This window comes from Gopherus evgoodei, chromosome 13 (assembly GCF_007399415.2).
Source record: "Gopherus evgoodei ecotype Sinaloan lineage chromosome 13, rGopEvg1_v1.p, whole genome shotgun sequence".
NCBI classification, from domain to species: Eukaryota; Metazoa; Chordata; order Testudines; family Testudinidae; genus Gopherus; species Gopherus evgoodei.
The window spans coordinates 11,968,418-11,994,647 of NC_044334.1; the positions used below are offsets into that span (position 1 = coordinate 11,968,418).

Below are 26,230 nucleotides of genomic sequence, written 5' to 3' on the forward strand. Positions count from 1 at the left end.
TAAACTTGTTTAAGGACTAGATTGTGAGCATCCCTTGTGCAGCCACAAGGTACCTCTTTTCCCACCTCACATGCTCCATGCAGCCACTTGCAGTTATAACCCCTCCACTCGGGGAAATGCAGGGACAATTCCCTTGGTGTCCTCCCTGAGGGAGGAGTGCATTGCCTCAAACTGCCTCACAGTACAGGCCAGGCACAGCAGACAACAGAGAGAACTCTCTTAAAGGATAATGCAGGTTTCTCAGTTTTTCTGTGCATCGAGCCAGACAGGGTGGGATTGTGCCTTGTTTGGGCACAATCTCTCCTTTCACTTCTTCTGGAGCAGTGCAGCACAACACCTCCCCCCTTCCCACCAATGTGGGCAAATGGCTAGATGCTACAGCTTGGCCCTCAAAGGCCACAGCTAATCACTCGCGGGAAAGGTTCAGTTTATCACTGTTTTCTTGTCAGATCTTGCTCCAGTTAAGGCTTATAGCTAGACTGAGTGCAGAGCTCCAGGGGAAGGTTCCAGAAGGACTGTGCCTCAGGAACCACAATCTCTTCCTGAGTTCCTAGATGAACAGAGGTAGAGCACAGATTGCACCAGTCATAGGTCACAGCCTTGCACCCTCCCCAGCCATTCAGGCTGAGGGGTTCATGAACTTCCCCAGACATACTGTCTACTAGGCAGGCACAAGATGGCAGAGAATTAGATGCCAGAGAGTCAAAACTAGAAGTGGTTAAAATGAAATTTATTGATACATTGTCAGTTTTGATTTAAAAAATAAGAAAAAATGACAAAAATCACGGGGGAAATTGTTTTTGTCAAAAATTTACATAGGGTGGGTAGGAATAATTTCCTGATAAGCTCTAGTGAAAACCACTGCAAACAGCAATTTTCACCAAAACCGCACAGGAACTTAAGAGTACAATGAGAAGATGCTTCAGTGACAAATCACACCGCACCAATGTTTGTCAGCGTGTCTTAATTATTCATTTTCTTCTGGGGAGTAACATTTGTTCACAAAAAAATACACTGTTCATGAATTCAAATGTGGTTTTAAAACAAAACATTTTAATGTCTTTCGTGGGTCACTAGCAGAGAAGCAGCGCGACTGTGCTGTCTGCTTTTAGCAGCTCAGCAGTGTGGCATCAATGATAAATGGATGTGAGAATTCTATTAGCATGTCTTCATACTGAGACGTTACCTGGTCATACTGCAGTGCCTTGTGGGAAAGACTAGCATATTGAAGGCTCAAGCGATTCTTCTCTTGCACAGCATCCTTCAGTTCATTTTCCTAGAACAGAAGAAAAAGTGTTACAGGCCACTCATCTACAGTCTTTTAAATTGTATGTATCTTAAATAATCAATGGGTGTGCTTTATTGGATATTAAAAACACCTCTATGAGTGCAGTCAGGCACAAAGCCGAAGGTCCTGAAGGTGCAAAATCTGCAGGGCTATTATAGATTATAAATGACAGCCACCACATTTTTCAATAGGGGATTTGGAGTTAGTAAAGTGGGTGAATCTGATTAAAGACACACAGATGAAGGGACATGACTCAGCTCCACAGACCAGACAACTGAAATACACAACTTCCCATGGAGTTAATGAAGAGCCCTACCCTTGCAGCAGCACGATTTGAAGATGGCAAGATTCTTGCCCAAGCTTTTCCTGAAGAACCAGAAGGGAAAAGAAACCAGCAGGACCCTCAAAGTCAGAAATTCACAATATACCACAGCTACCACAGAGAGTCAGCAGTTACTGAGGAGCAATTCTCTCCATTTTCTAGTATCCACATATCACACCTGGGTACCACAGTGATAGGCACTTCAGACACGAGAACAGAAATTCAGAATATAACCCCAGGTGTTATCTACAGCTGTAGCTAGGTATACCAGCAGGCAACATGGCTGTAATGGGGTCCTCGGTGGGCCAAGGAGCCTAGCAGTTAGCATCTACTCGGTCGTGGGGCAGAGGTAGTGGAGACCAGGCCCACCTACTCCACTGGGCTCTAGCCGAGGGCTTTGAGCTACCTTCTGTGAGTTGCTTCCTATCACTGCTTCCTTCCCTCAGCTTCTGGTTCCAGATAAGGGGAAAAGAAAAAGTAAAAAGGAAACCAAAACTGCCAGCCCCGGCTGGGCTTGTTCCTTCAGGGCGGCTTCTCCAACCCCTTTGAGAAGGAACCTTCAGGGTAGGTCTGCACTCCTCCCCAGTCTCCCCCTTCTGAGCTGGGTTGCTCCCTTTTGAAGGCTGTCTCCAGTTGGAGCATGCTCTGGAGGGTTGGAGGGGCGGGGCTAGCTGGGCCCAGTATCCTCATTTAACCCCTTCCGTCCTAGTGTGGGGTTTTTATACCCCTCAGAATGGCACTATAAGAATCATGAAATAAAGAAGAGTTAACAAACCACAAAAGATTAGGTGGTTACAAAAGAAAAAAGTTCAGTCTTTGGGAACAAAAGAGGCTATTTCAGGTGACATAACTGAGAATTTATGTAAATCCTAAATCAGGCAGGGTCCTCTGCCTATTCTGAAAACCTCTTTTTTTGCAGAAGTTCAAGAATGGTGACTATATGAAATCAAAGTCTTTCAGAGCCATCCCAAGGAGAATGACTACTGAAAGCATTTTGGCAATGAGTGAGACTTGACTGAAAGGGCTGGGGAAAAAAAGCAATTATATTGGCTGAGCTGTGAATTTTTCCAGTAGGGTAGATTTTAGATTCTGTTCTATTAATAAAACCAGATCAAAGTACAACACATTCAGTCAGTTCATGTATTTATTTATTTTAATTTAAAAACCTAACAGACTGACATTAACCCCTGATGAAAGTTGCAATCTTGGGGCTAACTTTAGGATTTTTGCTGATCTATGTAAATTGGAACTGCCCGACCCACAGGTTTTCATTACTACAGTGCCAGCTGAAAATTCAGCTCAAGTCAGAAAAAAGAATCACTAGGTTGGTAAACCTCTGAACAGCCCCACTGGCCCCCAAACATGGCTCCCAAACTCCACTGATCTGATTGGCAGACAGAACTCTTCTCACTCTGCTTAGGTATCAGGCAAAGTAGCTGGAATACTACTGCTCAAAAGTTTTCACACGCAATATGTTGTTTGTGAACATTTCTTTTAAAAAGCAAACTTTTTTGTGAAAAATCCTTCACATTAACAATTTCCACTTTTTGCAAATTTTTCACAATATTTTGAACCAAACATGTTATTGAAATTTCAAACAAAATCATTTTCAAAATCACTATCAATTCTTATTTACCAAAAAACAGATTTTCAATAAGATGTGCTTTTCAGTAAACAAAAAATTCCATTTCAAATTTTTTCCATATTTCAACCTAACATTTTCTTTAAGCAAAATCATTATCCACGTTTTTTGTTTACCAAAACTCAAGTCTTGAGTAAGAGAATATGGTTTTCAGTAAACAAAAAATGTTGATAATAATTCAGTTAAAAAATGCCAGTTAAAATAAATGCAAAATATTCACAATAAAATGGAAAATGGGTCCATTTCGAATTCTGTTAAATGGAAACAACTTTGGAATTTAGAATTTTGCTTTACATCTCCTCCTCGCTCTCTTGCACTCCCCTACCCCCTTTTACAACCAGCTCAAAGTTGCATGCTGGAGGGAACCGGGGACTAAAAGACGCCTAACTGGCTTCCATACTGTGTGAAAAAAGCCACTTTTATTGAGCTTCTTTATGCTCGATTGCAGCCCACAAACACAGTGAACCTCAAGCACAAGGCTGAATTTGAAAGGGGTTGATATTCAGTGTAATTAGCACAGCTAATTTTTTACATATTAAAATACCATTCTGACTCTCTCATCCCCAGCACAATTGTAAGATGTCTTCCCCTGACTTTTCTGAAGCTCTCCTCTGGCTGTTAAATATTGACTGCTACTACGTTGAGCATAAAAAGAGAAAGGCTGCAGTTTGCAGAGTATTCAGTCTCCTAGGTGCAGATGTATCATCTCACACATAAGAAACTCATTAATTATAATTTCTCAAATTCTGTTTAATCCGTTGATCAGGATGCAATTAAAAGTGCAAGTCATACTCTGTGGGATGCTAGACAGTTCTGTGGGGCAAAACAAGGAGAATTTCATAGCTTGTATTCCATTTTAAAAGCTGTGAACTAAGCCAATACATATTTTTAGTACATGAGCAAACTGCACAAAAATAGAACAAACTCTTGGATATGCAATTTTTTTGCACTATTAAGCATTAAAAGTCATTTATACAAAACCATAAATTTGCACTGTACTTTACAGAGAATAAGGCATGTCACCTACTCTTTACTTTTTATAGATCTTACCCCATGTCACCGAAGACAGAAGGAGGTTTGCCATTGACTTCAGTGGCTTAGATTCTCAACTGGTATAAATCAATATAGCACCACTGACTTCAATGGATTTGGGACAACTAAACAGTAACTGATGATCTAGCCCAATGAGTGAAGGATCTGGCCCTAAGACAGTCATAGCAAATGGCAAAATATGAAGTAAAGGAAAACAGTTCAATGGAGGGAGAAGGTAACATACCTTATCCCAGATAGCTTGTGTCTTCAGCAGAACTAGATCTCAATATAGATTCAAAAGGGTGAAATACTCGCTCCACTGAAGTCAACGGAACTTTTGCCATTGACTTCAGTGGGGTCAGGATTTCACCCGTACAATTTAAGGCCGTGAGGAACCGATAGTCTGACATTGAAATTCATGTATTACCAAACACATTTGTTATGTGGCATAGATAAAATCATCATTGCTGTAAGATTGTTACGATCTAATATGATCTCTTGTATAACACAGGCCAAAACATCTCACTGATTTTGGCACTGAGCCAATAACTTCTGTTTGTGCTATATCATATCTTCAGGTACGTCCAGACTACCTGCCATATCAGCGGGTAGCGATTGATTTATTGTCGAGACGCGATATATCGAACCCCGAATGCGCTCCCTGTTGACTCCAGAACTCCACTGGAGCGAGCAGTGGTAGTGGAGTCGACGGGGGAGCCGCGGCCATCGATCCCGCACCATGATGATGGGAAGTAAGTTGGAATAAGATACGTCAACTTCAGCTACGGTATTCCCGTAGCTGAAGTTGCGAATCTTACATCGACACCCACCCCCCAGCGTAGACCAGGCCTTTTAAAAAGAGAGCCAGTCTTGATTTAAAACCTTCAAGTGATAGAGAATCCACCACATCCTTAAGCAAGTTGTCCCAATGGTAATTGATTTCACCACTAATATTGGCACCTAATTTCTAGTCTGAATTTGTCTCGTTTCAGCTGCCAACCACTGGATCTTGTTACACATTTTTCTGCTAGACTACAGAGCCATTCAATTATGAGAAATCTCTGACCCCATAGATATTTGTAGAATGTCATCAAGTCACTCGTACCTTCCTTTGGATAAGCTAAATAAAGATTGTCGTTTGGAATAGTACAGATGTTCGTCGTGTATATTGCATAATAATCACGGCAGTTGGACAAACTCTGAGCAAATTAAATGTGTAGGGTAACACTGGTTACTGCAGCAGACGCTTAATCTAGTCTTTACAATTATTATTATGAGGAAATCAGGCAGAAATAAAAAATAAAAAGAATGCAAAAACTAGGCCACCATGCTTCAGACTGTTTTAATTCTCCAGAAAGGAAACTAGTTTATGAGACAGAGCACAGAGCCATTTGGTTGGCCCTTAATCCCACCTGAAGAGAGAGATATTTTATCACAGCAAAGAGTCTTGTGGCACCTTATAGACTAACAGACGTATTGGAGCATGAGCTTTCGTGGGTGATCTCTTATCACGTTATTTGCGTGGATGAACTAAAATAGGACAGTAACCACCTCAGTTTCACTGGACCTTAGTTCTAAGCTATTTGTTTGCACTTACATTTATTGTTCACTATGGTTGTCATTTCTTTCACTGATTTGCTTTAGAGAATACACCGCCTCACGACATTTGCCAAAGTAAACAGCCGCCCCGGCGCCCCATCACAAATACAACTTTAGGGATAAAGAATTATCTGTGACAGCAGCATCTGCGGGCTGAATTCTAGCCTGAACAATATATAGGAAAAAAACAGGCCTGGTCTACAGTTAAGTTATGTCAACACCCCTGACCAATGCAGCTATGATGACCTAGCCCCCAATGCAGCATGGCCATGTTGACGGACGAATGCGTCTGTTGATGTAGCAGCCAGCGTTGTACATGGAGGTGGTTTTCCTACATCAATAGAAAACTCCTTTATTGGCTTAGGCTGCATCTACACTATGCCAGCATAACTATGACAACCTAGCTATATCAGTATAATTTCCAAAGCGTAGACATCCCCACAATCACAACAATCAAGACACTCAGATGCTCAGGTCTTTTCCTGAAATTTCTACAATGATGATATTTATTTATAAGCTTTCTGATGGTACTCATCACGGTAGTATTGGTGCACCACACGTACATTAATAGATGTATTCTTAGAACACCTTTATCTTCTCTCTTTCAGAAATGCAGGGTAAAGGCACAAAGAGGTTAAATGACATATCCAAGGTCACACACAAAAAATCAATGGCAAATACAGGAACTTCTGAGGTCTGGTCAACAATTAAAATGTAGGTTGACATAGTATAGGGCCCTGGGGTGTGAAAAAATATATATCCCTGAGAGCAGTAACTTTGCCAACTTAACCCCTGGTGTAGACTCAGGTAGAGCAATGGAAGAATGCTTCTGTTGATCCAGCAAGTCACAGGAATAACCAACCAAATCATTCAATATTCCGCCTGCATGTCACCCATCAGTTCCCCTTCAAATGCTTCCCCACCATCACTCAGAACCTACACCTTCATCCTGAAAAACTGACACTCGGTCTTAACTCTGACCATGTTAGTAGTTACGCAGTATGTCCACGTATTTTGAAGATTAATATAGCACTGGCATGGCTTTTATAAATTACATTATACAGAGCTCTATTCTTTGGTTTGTACTGATGTATGTTAAGTGAGGTGGATGTCAGATAACAAATGGCAGCTGAGAGACATGTTTTCCTATAACAGAATAAGTTTTGTTAATGAGTAATCTCTGTTGTTAGCACCCAATGTATGTAAATGCACAATCAATTTGTTAGTAATTGTTCCAAATTTGGTAGTAATTTTTACACAGAAATTTCAGAATGGAATTCTGGATACACACTCATATGGCTATACACTCACACATGCATGTGCTGTGTGTGTGCATAAACATGCCCAAGCTGGTGTTTCATATTAATTTTAGAGTTAAGGTTGTGGGTGGTAGAAGTAGCTAAGATTGAGAAGAGGTATGCATTGGTGCTGACAGTTATTCACACTGCTAGCTTTCAACATTGATACGTATTTTCCAACCTATGCCCCTCTGAAGCCTTCTGACATGTCTCATGCTATCCCCACCCACACTTCTTTGCCTTCAAAGAGCAGCACTCCGTCCCCTGCACATTCCTTGCTGCATCCCATTCCATTTATGCCTAAATCATTTCCATGCTTCCTCCGTGCACAACCCTCTTCCTCTCAGTCTCCCCAGGTGGTTGGTCAGAACACAGACTCTCACTACAGAACACATTCATTACTAAATTCAATACTTTGTTTAAGTAGTGCTTTGCTGTCTCTGGATGGAAGGCCACATGGAAATTCAAACTATTATTACACGTACCCTTATTATTATGTTTACCCTTCAACTCTTTAACAGGATTTTTGCAACTTATGGGATGTACTTGGGACTTTGGAAAAATATATGAGCCTGAAATGTATTGGGGAAACACTCCCAGACAATAACATAAAATGAGCTGCCAAGCCTGAGCTTTTGCACTGTGAGTTGCACTAACTTTAATTTTTTCATTTCAAAATATTTATTTTACTGTTTTTGTGTCTTTTGTATGGTCAGATTCTTTAGGAACTGGGGACCTGATTCGAATACCCGGCGGCGGTCCGAATCTTCGCTGGCACTTCGGTGGCGAGGGGTCCTTCACTTGCTCCAGACCCACTGCCACCGAAATGCCACCGAAGACCGGACCGCCGCTGGGTATGTAAAAAAAATTAAAAAATTAAAAAGACGCCTAAGGGGCGGGGCCCTCTTAGGCGCAGGCATGGGGTCCGATTCTGGGGAATCGGGGGAATCGGCCTAAAGCCGGCCCTGGTCAGATTGTTGACCTTGCAGGATGAGACACAGATATCGGATAAGGGCGCAGAGAAGTATTTCGATGAAGTATGTATCTCATTTTCAAATCTCTCTAGGATGCTCTTGTGGGCATTCACTATGAAACTTCTATAGCCTAGATAAGTTTGGTGAGCTGGGAGTATAAAGACGAAGAACAGTTAAACAACCATCAAATATATGCCTGCAATGAGAGTTCTGTTTATTCAAGAAAGTGACATACCAACAACCCACATGATTTTTCCCATGCTAAACTCACTCTGTACAGTCCGTGCCAGCACACAGTACCTCTAGACCTGTTTTTCCTTCTTTCAGTCTGCCCCTTCTTTAATGGGTAACTAACAGCTACAGACACCACCTTTTACACACAAGGAACAAGGATTTAAACAACTACAAATGTCCATAGCGTATACAGAAAAATATATAAATTTCTCATGTGTGCTGTATCTAGTACCAGCAAACATAACTAAAACAGAGAGAGTGTGCAACTACCACGGTTGTGATTCCAATCATTCTCTACAGTGACAACGTCTACATTCAAGCTCTTACAAATGCTAATTCCAGACACAGCTCCCTTCCCTTACAGCCTCCTGCTGAGAGGGAAGAAGGTCAAGAAATGCAGGGGGCCACCATCACAAATGACAGACAAGCTAGCAACAGGTCAGATATGTCCTCGTTGCCTCTAGCTTGTCACTCAGCATCAGGATCTTCTGTTCCAACAGCCTTACCATCACTTGTTCTGAGCTATTTTGCCAAAAAAATTAAAAGAGCTGTGCAGAGAGAGACTGATCTCAGTGTTGGGCTTGAAGAAGATGTGCAGTTAGTTTAGGCGCTTCCATAAATTGGATTCAGGGTTTTCTCCACTGTTGACCAGACTGACAGCTACCCAATTCAATTTAAAATAGAAACCTGTTTAAAATCGTTCTAATCCCACCCCTTCTGTGTTTCCCTTTTATACAAATAGCTTTGGGCTGCTGCATCTTCTGTTATTTTAAACTAGAGAATTCCCCTTCCCCCCAACCATTTATTCACAGTGAGTATCAGTTCTGATCATTTAATTAATATAGCCACATACTATTACAGCGTCAAATGAGGTCTAATGTTTAACCTATTCAAGTCAATCTCCCCCAGCTGTTGATAAAGACGAGTAGGCTGAAGATTAAGAACTCATCAAGCCAATACTCCAAGACACTGTACATAAACATACGACAAGGAGAACACTGATTAAACATTACCAGACGAATATGCAAGTAAAAAGAAAACAGTCTTTCATGCTCCCAAAGCAACTTCTCATCAGCCTCTACAGTCTTGACAATGCATTTAAATTATTAGCTAAGCAGCCTGTCACCCCTTTCTAATGATGTCTTTAAGCAAATATCCATTTTAAAAACCAAGGGCTTGAAGCAGCTTCCATTATTACTCTGATAATAGAGAACGTGCATCCACAATTTTTGCAAACAGGGAGATGAATGCTGCAAATTAAAGATAAGAGAACAAACAACAGAAGCTTAATTTAGAAATATCCCTTCATAGAAATGAAATCATTTGCTGTGACAATGAGGAACAGATTAGTATCGACTAGATGCACAAAAAAACCCCAAAACCCTAAAAAACATTTTCTAATAAATGTAGATACTACAGTACGGAGCTTAGATTTTACTAGCTTAAAATGAGAATTCTTTCCTTGTTCAAAAGTGAGAAACACAAGTCTTGCTTATGTGTATTATCTGAGTGTTCGAATGACACAAACACACATGCCAGCGCCGCATACAGAATCATCCGCAAAACAAACAAACCTGAAAACCAACTTCTAAAATATAATATATTAAACAACGGTCTTAAAAGCAAAGGTACTTCCAGCTGAGTGTAAGCAATGTTCTAGGTGTTCTCAAGCAGACATGCCATTTTAAAAACAAGCATATTTTACACGTGACCCTTTTGGAAACAGTGCAGTAAATCTAGTTGGAAAATTAGGACTCCCCCAGCCTCGCCCCCACCCCTTCCCAGCATTGTTCCATTTTTAACAGGAACCTAGGGAACTGCATAGCTTTAAACATGTACCCTCAGTAGCACCCTGCACAAAATACAAGTCCATTAATGAACACACATCTATGCAAAATTAAAACAAAAAAACCATTACCTTATATATCAGTTGCATCTTTTAAGCATAGAAACGAAAGCAAAACGCATGCTCAGGTTTGAAATACAGCAAAACTAGAAATCCCCCCAACAGATACGAGAAGGACTGACTATGAAAATTCACAGTAGGAGGATGACTTCTGTAGATTTAACACAGTCTGACACTACCGTCTGGGTAACAAGGTTCTACATTGCCTGGAGTAAGGCATCTGTTGCCTTGTGTGCTAGTTTGTTCATCCATCAATTACTTTTATTTAAAAAAAAACGATGGTATATACTAGTTTTTGTTTATTTCGGGCTTTATATTTTTCTTAAGACAGCTTGGTGTTTACAGGTGTCCTGGACTGAAAATATTGGAACACTTGCTGATTATAATTCTATACTTTGTATTGTCAGATGGTAAATAACTAGAATTATTCCAAGATTATAATAATATGAAATTGTTTGAGACACAAGTGTTCAAAGAAAAAAACAACAACTCTGTGATCTTTTCTCACATCTTCTTGCCCTGTAAATGACTCACTCTAAAGTCTAATAGATCAGTGGTTCTCAACCAGGGGTTCAGGGCCCCCTGGGGGGCCGTGAGCAGGTTTCCGGAGGTCTGCCAAACAGGGCCAGCATTAGACTCACTGGGGCCCTCAGCAGCAAGCTGAAGCCCCACGGCATGGGGCTGAAGCCCGAGGACCTGAGCCCCACCACCCAGGGCTGAAGCCAAAGCCTAAGCAGTTTAGCTTCACGGGGGCCCCGGGCAATTGCCCTGCTTGCTATCCCCTAATGCCAGCCCTGGCTTTTATATGCAGAAAACTAGATGTTGTGCCACAGATGGGCTGAAGAGATTTTATAACATGTTGTGGGGGAGGGGACTCAGAAAGAAAATGGTTGAGAACCCCTGAGATAGAGCACTATCTACATTTTTTTAAGGCCTGATTTTGTAATGTTTTCTCATCTGGAGTAGTATGTACTGGAGCTACTTGTTGAAAGTACTATTCAGTGTGGACAGAAATTACAGAACTTGGCCAGGAGGCACCATAGGTTCCATAGCGGTTTACAGTTTTTCCTTGCAAGTAATTAACACGATGATGATTGAGAGAATAAGGGAGAATTAGTGTTGTATATTTAAGGAATTTGATTGGCTGAGAGGAACAGTTGTTGCGAATACAAAATAAAACCAGAAAATACAAGGCAGCATACATAGAATGTTCTGCAAAACTGCATTGGAAGCAAGCGGGGGGAGAGGGGGAATGGTGAACTGTAGATCAGAAATGTACATGTTTGCAATGTTAAGTTAAGTTATTGTTAATAAATGCTCCCCCGATGCAGTGATTCCCAATCTATTTTGAGTGGCAGAGTTTTGTTACCACGCCAGTACGATAAGAATGGGATCCAGGAGCATCCTAGGTGCCTTCTGAAATCAATGAGAGTTGAGGGTACACACTTAGGATTGGGCCCCTAAGCTGTGAAGATGAACTATGAGTAAGGCTAAGATTTTGTCATGGATATTTGTAGTAAAAGTCACAGACAGGTCATGAGCAATAAAGAAAAATTTAGGGAAGCCCGTGACCTGTCTCTGACATTTACCAAAAATATCCATGATAAAATGGGAAGGGACTGGGCAGCTGCAGGGACCCCCACCACTCATGGGGTTCAGAGCTGCAGGGTCCTCCTGCCCCCTTCCCTGTGGCATGGAGCTGCAGGGCTCTCCTTGCCATGCTGTAGCAGCAGGGGAGCTGCGGGGGCCCCTACCCACCCATAGTGGCCAGGGGAGATGCCGGGATCCCCCTGCCCTGCTGTGATGGCTGGGGAGCTGCGGGTATCCCCCTACCTCCCCCCACCATGGCAGGGAGCTGTGAGGATCTCTCTGATGCTGTGGCTGGCAGGGACCTGCGGGGGTCCCCTTGTCCCACACAGCAGCCATGAGCTGTAGGGTACCCCCCCATGGCGGCTGGGATCTGAGGGGTACCCCTGCTGCCCATTGCAGATGGGAGCTTGGGGGCCCACTGCCTCAGGCAGCAGGGGTATCTCACAGCTCCCTGCTGCTGAGGGAGGCGGTGGGACCCTGCAGTTCCCAGGCACCAGAGCTGAAGTCACAGAGGTCTTTGGAAGTCACAGATTCCATGACCTCCGTGACAAAATCGCAGCCTTAATTATGAGAAACAGAGCCACGAGGCTGAATATTAATATTCTCGAATATTAACACAGGAATAGGTAGAATTTAACATTTATCTTTACTTATAAATGAGAAGATAACATACAAAGTGCATAGCCATAAACAAATTAACTTGTGCTTCCCTCAGGACAACAAATGGACCAACATCCCCAGGTTCAATTACACAAAGTTTCTGCAATGTGGCAAGAAGAAAATAAACCAATATAAAATTATCATTTGAAACCTTTAACTCTCTTCTGCCTGTTAATGTTGGTAGATTAATTTCACTATGGAACATCAAATGCAGAACGCTGACAAGGGAAAATCAGTCTGACTACCGGATAGGCCTATTCCAAACTTCAGATCTGAACACTGTCAAACTCTGGGGAAGGCTACTTCAGAACCCTAACTTTGCAGGTTGGGCAAATCTGTAATTTAAAATTATATTAGTTGATTAAATGACCACTACTAAATAAGAATCATCCGACTTGGGTAAGATAAAATAAGATTCAATCCAAAATTTTGCCCACAATTCATATTAGATTTGGACCTTTCAAGAGGAATGTAAAAAATTGGTCAGTAATATTATTTGTTTGGCACCATCAGGATGTCAAATGCTGGCCTTTTGGGCTTCCCAATGTAAATGACTCCAGGAAACCCATTCTAGCAAGAGCTGAAGACCTGTCTTCTACCGTAAGGGGCTTGGATGGCCTTCCATACTTCTGGATGCTGCTTCTCTGAAAAAAATCAAACCTCCAAACTGCCAGAGGTTCTTCTATTGCTACTATTAACAAGAGAGTTCTCAAGGACTTATGAACAAGACGTGGAGCTGGTGATACAAGACCATTCTGCTGGCACCACCGAAGGATAGGTAAGGGTGGTCAGCAGCACAGGCATTCACTGCTGCTCCTTCATAAAGAAGCAGTGCACTCACCTGGCTAACAAGATCCTTCCAGCTGGCTGGAGGATTAAACCCAGTCCACATGGAGCAAAGGTAAACCCACCAGCATGCCAGCTAGCCCTATCAAACAGTACTCTTGACCACTATGTTGGAATACAGAAGGCAGAAGTATGCCCATAAACAAAGTGGGTGAAATCCTGACTCTTTTAAAGTCATTGGGAATTTTGCCATTGACTTCAGTGGGGCCAGAATTTCACCCACTGTGTTTAAGTCCTGCAATACAGTCATCCACATGCCGTTTAACAACTATTAAATGCCAATGCAAAGTAATTAAATTACAGCCACTTGTTTTAAGGTATTTTATGATTTAAACATGACACTTAGCCTTTGAAATATGTGTGAAATGTACATCCACCCTTAAAGGGGGAAGTACATTCTGATATTTAAATGCTTTATTCTAATGCACATGCAGAGCTCCACTCCGCTGCCACTCTCATGACACACAGGTTTTATCTAGAAACATTTGCATGTTAGATACGGCATTTCTACAATTAGATTTTCTTCATTTGTAAAAACAGAAAATGTCCATGCAAATTATACTGTGTCCTAATAAAAGAAAACCCATACAGTTTCTACCCTCTCCTTAGTACTAGGCTACACTTCTTGTAGGAAATACTGAATAAAAATAGGATGTCTCAAAATGGACCAACTGACTAGGAAAATAGGAACTAGGGTTACCAATTTCAGTTAGACGAATTCCTGGAGATTTAATCACATGACATAATCTTTAATTAAAGATTAATCTTTAATTCCTGGAGACTCCAGGCCAATCCTGGAGGTTTGGCAACCTTAATAGGAACTGGATCAGATCTATGTGCCATCTAGTATCTTCGCTCTGAGAGTGGCCAGGACAAGAATAGACAAAGAAAGATGACTGATTTCCAATGACATTTGAGAGCTTTATATATATTTGCTGGGTATGCCATGAGGCCCTAAATCAGGAATGCACTTAAGTATGTGTTTACTCTAAGTTTATTAGTAGTCCCAATGAAGGGACTACTCACATGCTTAAAGTTAAAGCCAAGCACATGCTAAAGTGACTTTCCTGGATCAGAACTTGGGATAACACTATCAGCGTTTCTGTTGGGGGCGGGATAAGGGAGCTCCTATATGTACCGTGTCCTTGACTGGAGAAGGTTTAATTATATACTTCTGTTACATACAATTTGGTTTCTTGGTTTCACTAGCTGAATAGAAACTGAACATTTAACGATGCTGCTGAGAGTTTCCTGGTAGAGGGTACTAAAAGGCAGCCTTTCACCACTTTGAATCCAACATGGCCCTGAAAAACAATATAATAACAACAAAAAATTCTGTTCCTAACTGTCATGGGGTTCTCACCACTCACTGCTAGAGCACCTCCTTGTGGCTCACGAGGAGATAAGCTCACCACTGGTTTGATGCCTCCTCTTGCGGTTTCTCAGCCCCCCCTTGTCTCAACTCTCACTCAGCAGCCTCTCCCACACTCCCCGAGCTGCAGCATTTTATCTTTGTGGCTTGGCCTTCCAGCCAGGTCACTATAGCTTCCCTCACTTTAGGGTATCAAAGTCTCTCTATCCAAACCACCTCAGGCATCTTCAAAGTCAATTACCCTGTCTGTGCTACTACCCCAACGGCTGTTAACAGAACCCAGGCCCACCCTCTACACTGGGTTCCAGCCTCGGGACCCTACAATCAGCAGCTAAGGTCCACGCGGTCTAACTCTTGCTGCTGTTTTCCCTAGGCTTCTTTCTACTCCTTTTTCCCAACCCCAAGAGTGATTGCCTCTGGGCACACACACACACCCAAGTGGAAAACATGCCTGCCCCCAAAACTCGAAGTAGAAGAACTACTCCCTTTGTAAATCCCTGGACACAAAAATGCTCCAAATGGAGCAAGTAGCAGATAGGGCCATGGCACCACTTCTTCCCACCCACTGACCCAAAAATCTGGCTAAGCATGCTGAACAGCTTATGCAATCTCCCCTATCTGCTTGGGGATCTCTCCCTCAGTACGATCCCTCCCCCAGTTCTGTTGGATCAGTGTGGCTAGTCAGGGTGGTATCTAAGTGCTAGACTAGCTAAGTAGCCCTCAGTTCAAACTACAGGGGTGTGAACAGCAGTGTACACAGCACTGCAGTGCTGCACTGTAACTTCCGGTGTAGACGCTGCAGGAGTGAACTTCAAGGTCCTGAATTCATGCTAATGTAGCCCTGTTCGAAGAGGACTACGTTAGTGTGAACTGGGGCCTTTAGATAGTTGCAGTGCAGCACTTGGATCTATGCTGAAGTTCAAACCCCCATAGTCCAAAATGCAGAGCAGATGTCCACCACTGTTTCTCGACAATCAGAATAAGCAAAAGGAACAAACATCAAAAACAAGTAGAGGATCAAGCAACTGTAAGAGTTGCCTCACCTAGCAGGAATCCTTGCACCACTGCCTCTGTGTGGCTGATAGGTGAGTTGGAAAGCGGTAAGAGCAGGCTCCTGAACTAAGGGGAAATTATGACATGCCATACAATCCATCGAGAAAGAAACAGGACAGGGGCCAAGGGAGTTCACTCTCTGGTCATTTAAATACCAAAGTAGATTAAATATGTGCAAGCTGTGAAAAATATTGCAGAAGCCGACTCGCTCGTTCTGATCACTCAGACTTTTATTTTTAAATTACTTGGCACCATATGCTTCTATGACTCTTGGGCCCTCTGGAATTCTAGCTCTTTTTTCCCTTACTTCTGTGATTCCATAAATAATTAGTTCTCTCCCCCCACCAACACCACCACTACCTCCCCACTCAGATAGCTCTGTTTTTATAGACAATACTTGGTCTACTGCTATCTTGTGCTACAAAAAGAAAAGTAAAAGCTGTGCTCCACAGACTCTATTTCCCCAATCATTTACACTGCATACATTTAGTACACTGTGCTTTGCATCCATGAATGACAAAGCGCTGTACAGAGGTGGATATGTATAATCATCCCAGTATTACAGGTGAGGAAACTGAGAGACAGCAGTTAAGTGACTTGCCCCAGGTCACACAGCAAGACAGTGGAAGTCTGAGAATGGTACCCTGGTCTCCTGAACTCCACTCCCATATGCTGACACATTCTGTCTCCTACATGCATGCTACAGCATGTTTTCTTTGTTTATGAAAAAAGGGCCCAACCTACCAAGGAAATTGTTCAAGAAGAGAGTATCCACAGGTAAAAATTACTCCTATGAGTTCATTGACCTTGTTCAGTTTATGGATTATCTGTGAGTTACTGCCAGGAAGAAAGAGGAAATGAGGAAACAAAGGATAGATACCATGTTCTGAAGGCAAAGTTGTAACTTTGCATTCAGAAAGTGGAATCCATTGTTTCCTCATTCTCCATTCATTCTCACACTTTTAGACAACCACGTCATCTCCCCCAAATGACCTCTGAAACATTCTAGTACTGTTAGCGCAGTCATGTTAAGCCTCAGTTCAGCAAGGTGCTTAACTTTAAGCGTGCATGTTCCCAGTGGCCACAGGAAAGTCACATGGGGGAAAAATAAACTGAACATTTTTTCCATTACTTATTTAAAATGACTGTGGGTTAGGAATGGAAGGTGATGGATTAAAATACAGTCCATGTTTTGTTAAAATGGCCTATTCAAAAAAACTCACTGAATACCCTCATAGTGAAAAAAATCACTTTTGTTCTTTTAATATAACCAACTTTTAACTGAAGTCTTTCAAATATTTTTAAATGAACATCCTGACAATTTTTCCCCCAGTGATTTTACCATGCTTAAGCAAGTCTTATCTCCATTTCCATGGACAAACATAAAGCACTGTTGTGTTCTTCAGAAGAAATGACTGGAAACGACAAATCAAAGGGTCATTGTGTTTGATCCTCACAAACACACATGGCAGCAGTCCTTTGCTCCATCCAAAAGAACATTTAAATAAACTGGGGATTGGATAGATATTTGCATGTGGAGATACTGAAGACTCCTGCATAGGAAGGATAGTCTTGTGTTTAAGGTACAGAATTGGCAACTGAGGTAGCTGGATTCTATACTTGACTCTGTCACATACTCCATATAACCCTTGGCAGATCACTTTGTGCACATCACTTCAATGGGCACTGTGGGTTCTCAACACCTCTGAAAACCAGGCCTGCTAAGCTTCAGGTTGTTCATGCAAAAACTGAGGTACCCAAAAATCAGTGGCTGTTTTTGAAAATTTGGCTCTAAGTGATTTGCCCAAGGATAGGAAGTAAGTCTTGGTCAGAAGCCAAGGTTAGACTCAAAAGTCACAGCGGGGGTCCAAGTCTTGAGTTCTGAGCACTACCTTATGTCCCTTTCTCTCAGTACAAACCTTTTAAAATTAACACAATAATATTAACTATTAGCCATTTAAATGTCTGATAGATCCCAAACTATTTGCATACATATCCTAGTAGTTATCTTGGCATATTACTATTATATATGCTGAACATTCATGTGACACTTTACAAACAGAGTGGAACACATCCCCTTCCCCAAAGAACTTATAAGGTCAGGCTCAGAAGGGGAAGTCTCTATAATAAGCCTTAATGGTTTCTTTTTGCTGGGGAAATAAAATCTATTTGAACATAAGCTTCTTCAATGAAAAGCAAGCTTTTGAAGTTTCAGAAATGCCCACAGACACTTCCCCATGTCAGGAGGTCATCTAGTATGGAAACAGCCATAAAAGCTGCACTTTAAACTGCAAAAATCTTACAACATAGCATTAACGGTAAATATAATATTTAAATATTAATATTAAGCACCCACTCTCTGCACTTTTCTCTTGATACCCGCTAGATCACATGCTCCTCAGAAATCCCTGCTCTCTCACCAGCCTCTGTCCTCCTCCCAGTCTTCACAACATAGCCTAATTTTAGGCAAATCAGTTCTTATCACTTATTTAGCTGTCTATGCAATTTTCCCTAGGGGGCGATACTTTTCCAGACTTATTACCTCGGTAGGGATTCACATTAATTACCTCCCAGTGATTTTAGTTCCAGCAGGAAACATTTCAACTCCCCCATCAAGCCAGAAATACAATCTCTAGTTAGCCCATAAAGATAGAGAATGATTATATCGTTGATACAATTGTCTTTGAAAAATCCATGTGTTCATAATATCTCTCTCAGCCTCATTTTCCCTATCTTTAAAATAGGGATAATGATACTTGCTCACCTCTATAAAGTACTTTGTGATCTTCTGATAAAAAGTGCTATAGAAGGTCTAGATCCTATTACATCAGCTATATGGCCCTATTCTTCATAAAAATACAGACACTTTTGAAATTCTGATGCTGGAGTTTGTAATTAATTATTGACCATACAATATAGTAGTGTTTTACACTTCTTTCACTATTTGGTCGTATGTATGTTATGGCCGAGACAGACAGACATAAATGTGGACAGGTTTATTCATTCCCAATCCCAGCATCATCTAACATTTGCTGGTTAGTATTTATTATGAGGCTGTTTTGTTTTTCTCACCTTGAGCTCTGTCATATTCTGAGTATTCAACACACACAAATGATTTTCTAAAACACAGAGTGGATTTCTCCGCATACCCAGCCCCCAACACACCACACACACGACTGGAGTCTCTGACATACCGTAGGTGGGAATATTTAGCTTTTTGTTCATTTCCACAGAATGCGCCAAGCAACCTGAGCCCTGAAGCCAAACACACTAGTTGCCTAAACATAAGTCTTTATTGTCATCTTTCCTAAAGCTTCCCGGCAGTTGAAATGAATTGTCATCACTGGATAGCTGTTTAATCCCTTGATGATAGAAATACATATAACGTTCTTGTGGAAAAGGAGTATACAAATGCATTTTCGATAGTAGAGAAACAATTTCAAGGCAACCTTAGGCCTGCCAATTTCAGTGAATAATGTGGCGGGGGAAACCAACAATCAGTTTCTCATCAGTAATGAGTCATTTATGTATGTTAATACCATAATACTCTCATCCTAATGCATAAGGCTATTCTACTAACTAAAATTAGGCTATACTGATGGTGCTTTCAACAAAGGCCATATGAAAATTAATCTTAATGGTACAGGCTTGATTCTTCTCTAGTACAGATTTTATACCAATGTAACTCCATTGGCTTCAATGGAGTCTCTCCTGATTTAGCTCCTACCACTTGAGCTAATGAAGTAACATTAGACAGCTGCCACTAGACATCAGTGGTGCCACCTACTAATGGGCAGCAGGCAATCACATGCATCATGCCAGTTCATAATGAATAAGACACCAGTCAAAAGAGAAGCACTTCCAGCATTTGTGCCTTACTGACCACAGTATTTCTGACAAAGTGGAGAAACTTAAAGCCTACTATCAGAGGGGTAGCCATGTTCGTCTGGATCTGTAAAAAGCAACAAAGAGTCCTGTGGCACCTCACAGACTAACAAACGTATTGGAGCATAAGCTTTTGTGGGTGAATACCCACTTCGTAAGCCTACTGTTTTACAATGAGTGAGATATAGACTTTTCTATGTATTGCAAGAGATGTTTGTTGAGGCTGCTCAGTCCCCAGTGCTGCAAACCCCGAGGTAACTTTAACAACAGTTACATGAGTAACTACATGAGTAACTTTACGCATTTGAATACTCCGAGCTGAAGTGGGGTATTCAAGTGATTAAAGTTACATGCCCAGGTGTTCATAGGATCAGGGCTTTAAGTCCTGCCTTGTAAGGATTCTGAACAGGTCACATTCATTTACTGTGCTTTAGCAGTTTCTCTGCCATTGGCCATGTGGCCAAAGAGGTTGCGATAGTTCTGGTGCTCCAACAGAGATAGATCATGTTTTCCTTAGTTGTGGCCAGGGACCTACTTCTACCATCAGCTAAGTGAGCACTTTAGCTCAAGCAGATGCCTTGTGGAGCCAAAGATCCTGGGTTCTATCCCTGGTGCCACAGCTGAGCAATTTAGGCTACTGGATTTGTTACAGGGGAACACATTCAATTTGACCTTGTAGAAATTCAATTGGACTAATGCAGAAACTGAACTAACACAGAAGTAGAGTCCAAATCACCACCAGCCAGATTACCTTTCCACAAAATTGCATTTAAAGAGAGTTAACCTGTACTTTTCAAACTAAAATGTATCATGAAAACATACTCTGTGTGGCACTTTGGTATGAAGTAATAAGATCTCCAAGGCTGCTAGAACAAATGTATTAGATTTTCATTTTGAAGAAGAATTTTGTGTAATGGGAAAAGGTAACTTCCTCAGACACTAATCAAGTTGCCAGAGCAACTAGTCTGATTGCTGCATTTTAAAACAACCAGAACTTCAAGAGTTCCTGTGGGCACTGTAAAAAGCTCTTTGTATCAAAATTGAAAACAATCTGAAATGAAATCCACCATTTTTCTCTCTCTCAGTGGAAACCTGCTCTCTTTGAACAAAGAACCTCAACATTATGGAACAATGGCTGGCACTCATCTGGGGAAATTTAAAAGACAACCAAGTCTAACACAGACCAATAGTGACAACTGCACAAAATGGAAGCCATGGCTAGCATAACAAAGTCATATTTCCACTGTTAGAAGCTGAAGAAGTGAGGGATTTTTACCCATGAAAGCTTATGCCCAAATAAATCTGTGTCTTTAAGGTGCCACCAGACTCTTTGTTGTTTTTTCCACTATTAGATAGCTCAATCTATCATTCACACAATGGACACCAGAAATCTTGGGAACTACTCTGTCACAGATAACCCTGGGGCATCTCGGCAGTTGCAGTGCCTATCAAAATGGGTTTATGGGTGAATTTTTACCATATTTACAATGAGAGCTGCTGGGTGCGGAGCTATTTTGAAAATCTGGCCCTAAGAGCCAATCCTGCAAACACTTCGATATATCAATAACTTCACTCATGTGAATAGTGCCCACTGAAATCAATGCAAAAATATGTCTATGCAAATGTTGACGTGAACAGAACTACCAATATGGGTGAATTACTCATGTGCCTAAGTGTTTCCAGATCTAGGCCTCAAAATTAGGGTGACCAGATGTCCCGATTTTATAGGTACGGTCACGATTTTTGGGTCTTTTTCTTATATAGGCTCCTATTACCCCCCACCCCATCCCGATTTTTCACACTTGCTGTCTGGTCACCCTACTCAAAATAGAGATACAGAGGATAGATACTCCATTCATAAGAAGCAGTATGGAAAAATGCACAGAATAGGAGTGGGATTAGGAAATGAACAAAGCTTCAAGCCTGGCACCAATGCCAAACCCAGGAACTACTCATCCTGCTCTGCAAGATGAGCTAATAATAGGGAAAAAAACAAACCACAAAATTCAAGTACATAATTTACAGTGTTTTATTGAACCAGCTCTAGTGAACATTAATCAGATGGTCCAAAGGACTTAGTTCTAGCATCAGTCTGCTTTCGCAGCAGCAGAGAACAAGCAAGCAGCCTATTCTCAGAAATAATCTGCATTCAGAGTATGCCGTTACAAAAATAACCAGCATCGTCTTTCTGTTTGAAACTGTAAACTTTTGTTCCCAGTACAAGGTCAGCACATTTAAAAGCAGCCTCTCCTTTGTAACCTAGCCATGGTAAAACAACAGCCTTTCTGCTGCACACTAAGGTTATTTGGACTTCAAGGCTTTTCAGATGTAGAGAACATAACCAAGGCTGACATGTTTCTGAAGATGCATATATTCAGAGTGAGAGGGAACTCAATGAAAATAGATAAAATTCAACTATTTCCTAACTCTCTTAAAGGATTTGGCAAAACTTTACATCATGGCTTAGACTAATGGCTGCGGAGATTGTATCAGACTTGGCTCAATTTTAAGACTCCAAGACATAATTTAATAATGAAAGTCAACAAACATCCCTATCCTGGAACCTTAAGTAAGATTAGCCTCTTCCTGCTGGAGTAGAGGAAAAAAACAACCTGATTTATTGCTCCATGTCAAAGTCAAGAATAATTTGGCATAGAAGAGCTTCCTGTACAAGGCTGCATCGTTACCTGTTGTCACCTCTTGAGAGGTGATCTACCACTGTAAAGTGGAAACTTCAAGTAAAGCAGCAATATAAGCACCTTAAAGCCTGCTATTAACTTAAGAACAGAACAGTGACTAAGGGTATGTCTACATTGCAAATAAAAACCCACGGAGCCGAGTCTCAGAGCTCAGGCTTGCAGGGGTTGTGCTGCAAGACTTGTGCTGTAGAGCTAAAAATAGCAGCATAGACACACATTCAGGCTCAGACTGGAGTCTGGGCTCTGAAACCCAGCAAGGGCGAAGGGTCTCAGAGACCAAGCTTCAGCCTGAGTTCTAACGTCTACACTGCTATTTTTAGCCCCACAGCCTGAGCCCCAAGGGCCCAAGTCAATTGATCCAGGCCCTGAGATTCAGCACCACAGGCTTTTCTTTGCAGTGTGAATGTTCCCTCAGGCTCTGAATTCAGGAAGGCACTTCAGCACATTCTTAAGTACTTTCCTGAATAGGAAATGCTCTCCTGAATGGGGGCTTGAAGCATTTTTTCTGTGGTATGTGATAAGAAAATAATTTCCTTGGGGTTTTTGCAGAATATGAACTTGGTTTTGTAGTCAAGGAAACTTTTATTCCCAAACAGGCTGGATAATATTCCAGACTGGTCTTTCACTTGTTAGGGAAATTAAAGAAATATTTAATGTAGATTTTTAAAAAGTTGGAGCATCATTCTGTTTGCTAGTGAACAAGTGTTCATGTTAAAAAAAATCACCTTCAGGACAGCATTGCAACAGACATCCACAATGGCAGCCTCAATAAATGGGACAAGAACGGAATGGTCTTTAGAGACTCAACTATCCTGTTACTCAGGACTGAGACTCATTGATGGAACAGCCTGTATTTCCCCCGGCCATGCTTTGATTTTTCTATTAATACAACACTTCAGCTTCCAGACAGTCAATTTGCCACTTGCCCCAATACTAATTTTACTAAAAGAAACAATCCGCAAGCAAACCAGTGTTATGTCTTTTTTGCAAATTGGGCCGACAAATTAAGCTAGATGACACTTCTGTTATTTTGATACTAATGTGCCTAAGCAAAACACTATTTCAGTACATGTAACAACTTGCATTTTTTCTATTTAATAATAATTTACATGTCTGAAATGTAACAACATTTATTTGGTATGTTTAAGTGTAGATTAAAATACAATGGAAAAATATTTGCTTTGCTTGCTTGGACTTCAGTATGATAAAGAGTTATTAGCATGTGTCTTTGTATACATTGCTTTGTTAACTCAGGCAGGCATCTCTCAGATAGGAAAGTCCTGTGAGTGAGCCGTGTGGTGAATGCTGTTGCTGGCTCTTGCAATCTGTCAAATTTTCAGACGTTACTCCTGGGGGAATTTTGCGCCACTGCGCAATGCAGAATTTTGCAGAAATTAACGTGCACGCAGAATTTCTTTTCCCCCACAGAAATGGGCTGCAATGCTGCTGGCCACCACAAGGATCCGCTGGACACAGCAGAGCCCAGCTTGTACATAGAAGATGCTGCTGGGGGGAGGGAGCTAAAGGGCTCCTGACAGCTGGAGTTCCCAGCATGCCCTGAGGGAATAAGAGGGCGGCACACAGGAAACTCCATGCAATCCTGGGACTGAGCATCAGGCTGTTTCTCCCTGGGCTCTGGAGGGGGAGGGGTTTGTGTCTGGGGTGTGGGGGGGCATGACTAGGCTTTGGGGGAGAATAGGGGTGAGTAACTGGGCTCTGGGAGGAGGGAGTGCAGGTATCTGGGATCGGGGGAACCCGTGGCTGGGAAGGGAGTTCAGGTGTATTGGCTTAGGGGGCTCATAGCTGGGCTTTGAGGGGGAGGGGTTATGGGTGTCTGGCCCCCTGGCTGGGCTCTGGTGGAGAAGGGGGCAGAGAAACAGGAACTGGTTTGTCATAGGGGTTTCTTTAACTCTCTGCTCCTGGGGAAAATTTTGCGTGTGTTTATATTCTTACAGACATACTTGCTGATCAGTATTTTGAAATAAATTACAAAAATTATTGAAACTGGCATGATTATGTAATGTTATTTTAACAAATAAAATTTGCAGAATTTTAAAATGTGTGCAGAATTTTCAATTTTTTGGTGCAAATTTTTCAATTTTTTAGTGCAGAATGCCTTCAGAGTAAGATATATATGTACGAAATCTCATTGATCTATAAATACATGGCACTTATGAGAATCCCATTCATAAGACAACTGAAGGCTGATCTAAACTCAACCACTTTCATCAAAGGAAGTCTCCTAGGACAACCTTAGCAATTACATATGCGCATTTAAACTCCACACACACACAATTACATTGTACAGTAGAGAACAATTCTGCACTAGCAAGTAGACGGACTAGATGATCTAACAGATCTTTTCCTTTTCTAACATAGATACATTTGGAATCTGCCTATAAAAAGGAAGTCCTAAAATTTTAAACTACAATAGAAAGTGGTCCAGTAAAACACAGTCTTCACCTTTTAACATTCTGGCTGTAGTACACAGTCATTCCTGTCCTGCAGGGTGAGCAGAATTACCAGGTGTCTGGTTTTCGACCAAAACACCTGGTCGAAAAGGGAACCTGGCAGCTCTGGTCAGCTCCGACGACCAGGCCATTAAAAGTCTGGCCAGCGGTGCTGCGACACTAAGACAGGTTAGTCCCTACCTGTCCTGGCTGGCACCCCACTGTGCCCTGGAAGTGGCCAGCGGGTCCGGCTCTTGCCGGGGGGAGGAGGGTGGCACGGGGCTCCATGCATTGTTCCATCACAGAGCCCTCACCCTCTCCTGCACCCCGCCTGCCTCAACTCACAGCCCCCTCCCACACTTCAAATCCTTCAGCCTCACCTCCCAGCCTGAAGCCCCCTCGTGCACCCCAAACCCCTCATCCCCAACCCCAGCCCAGAGCCAGCACCCCTAGTCAGAGTCCTCACCCCCTCCCACACTCCAACCCCATGCCTCAACCTACAGCCCCCTCCCACACTCTGAATCCCTCGGACATTCACCCCAGTCTGGAGCCCCCTTCTGTACCCAAAACCCTTCATCCCCAGCCCCACCCCAGAGCCCACACCCACAGCCAGAGCTGTCACCCCTTCCCACACCCCAACTCCCTGCCCCAGCCCAGTGAAAGTGAGTGAGAGTGGGGGAGAGTGAGCCACAGAGGGAAGGGGAATGTAGTGAGCCGGGGGCAGGGCCTCGGGGAAGGGGTAAGACAGAGCCTTGGGGAAGGGGCGGGGCTAGGGTGTTCGGTTTTGTGCGACTAGAAAGTTGGTAACCCTAGGAGTGAGTTCAGTGAATGACTCCCTCTCCTTGCAGGACAGGAAGACTTTTAACAGGTCAGCACTCTGTCAATATTCTGACTACCGGAAATGAGGCGGTGATATCAAGAGCTTAAGAGGATAAGAAGTCACAGAGCAGTGACTTGCAGGGCCCATTCGTTTCACACAGCCTTGGAAGAAAAGTCAGGGAGATGGAAAATTTGACATTCCTGCATGTTACCCGAGAACTTCCCAGTGCTGCAGCTAGTCACCTTCTGTGTTCCGCCATTGCCGACTAAAACATCACATAACTAGAAATAGTTTTAGGAAAAAGAGAGGCCAGGCCATGGAACTGCATGTTTGCCATTTAGTTATCAAAATGGGAGAATGGGATAAAAAGTGAATGTATTGTGAGAATGGAAGGAATGCTTGGACAGCCGATCTTGGTTTTAGGTACCTCTGAGACCTTTGATATGTAACTTTTATTTTTATTATGACTAGAAATGTTTTGATAAAAGAAAATAAGTAATCTTGCTGAAATTAGGAGAATTGGTGACCCATTAGGGATTATTATGGTGACCCACTAAGAG

At 42.1% G+C, this 26,230-nt stretch overlaps 1 protein-coding gene across 7 annotated transcripts in view; it reads right to left on the reverse strand.

Moving 5' to 3' along the window:
- The window catches only part of RIMBP2 (RIMS binding protein 2), a 352,577-nt gene that overhangs the window by 130,830 nt on the left and 195,517 nt on the right, over nucleotides 1-26,230 (reverse strand). For all 7 annotated transcript variants that reach the window (XM_030582927.1, XM_030582926.1, XM_030582925.1 and 4 more), the window contains one exon: nucleotides 1,187-1,276. In XM_030582927.1, coding sequence (XP_030438787.1) covers nucleotides 1,187-1,276 — 90 coding nt within the window. The remainder of the gene's footprint in view (nucleotides 1-1,186; nucleotides 1,277-26,230) is intronic.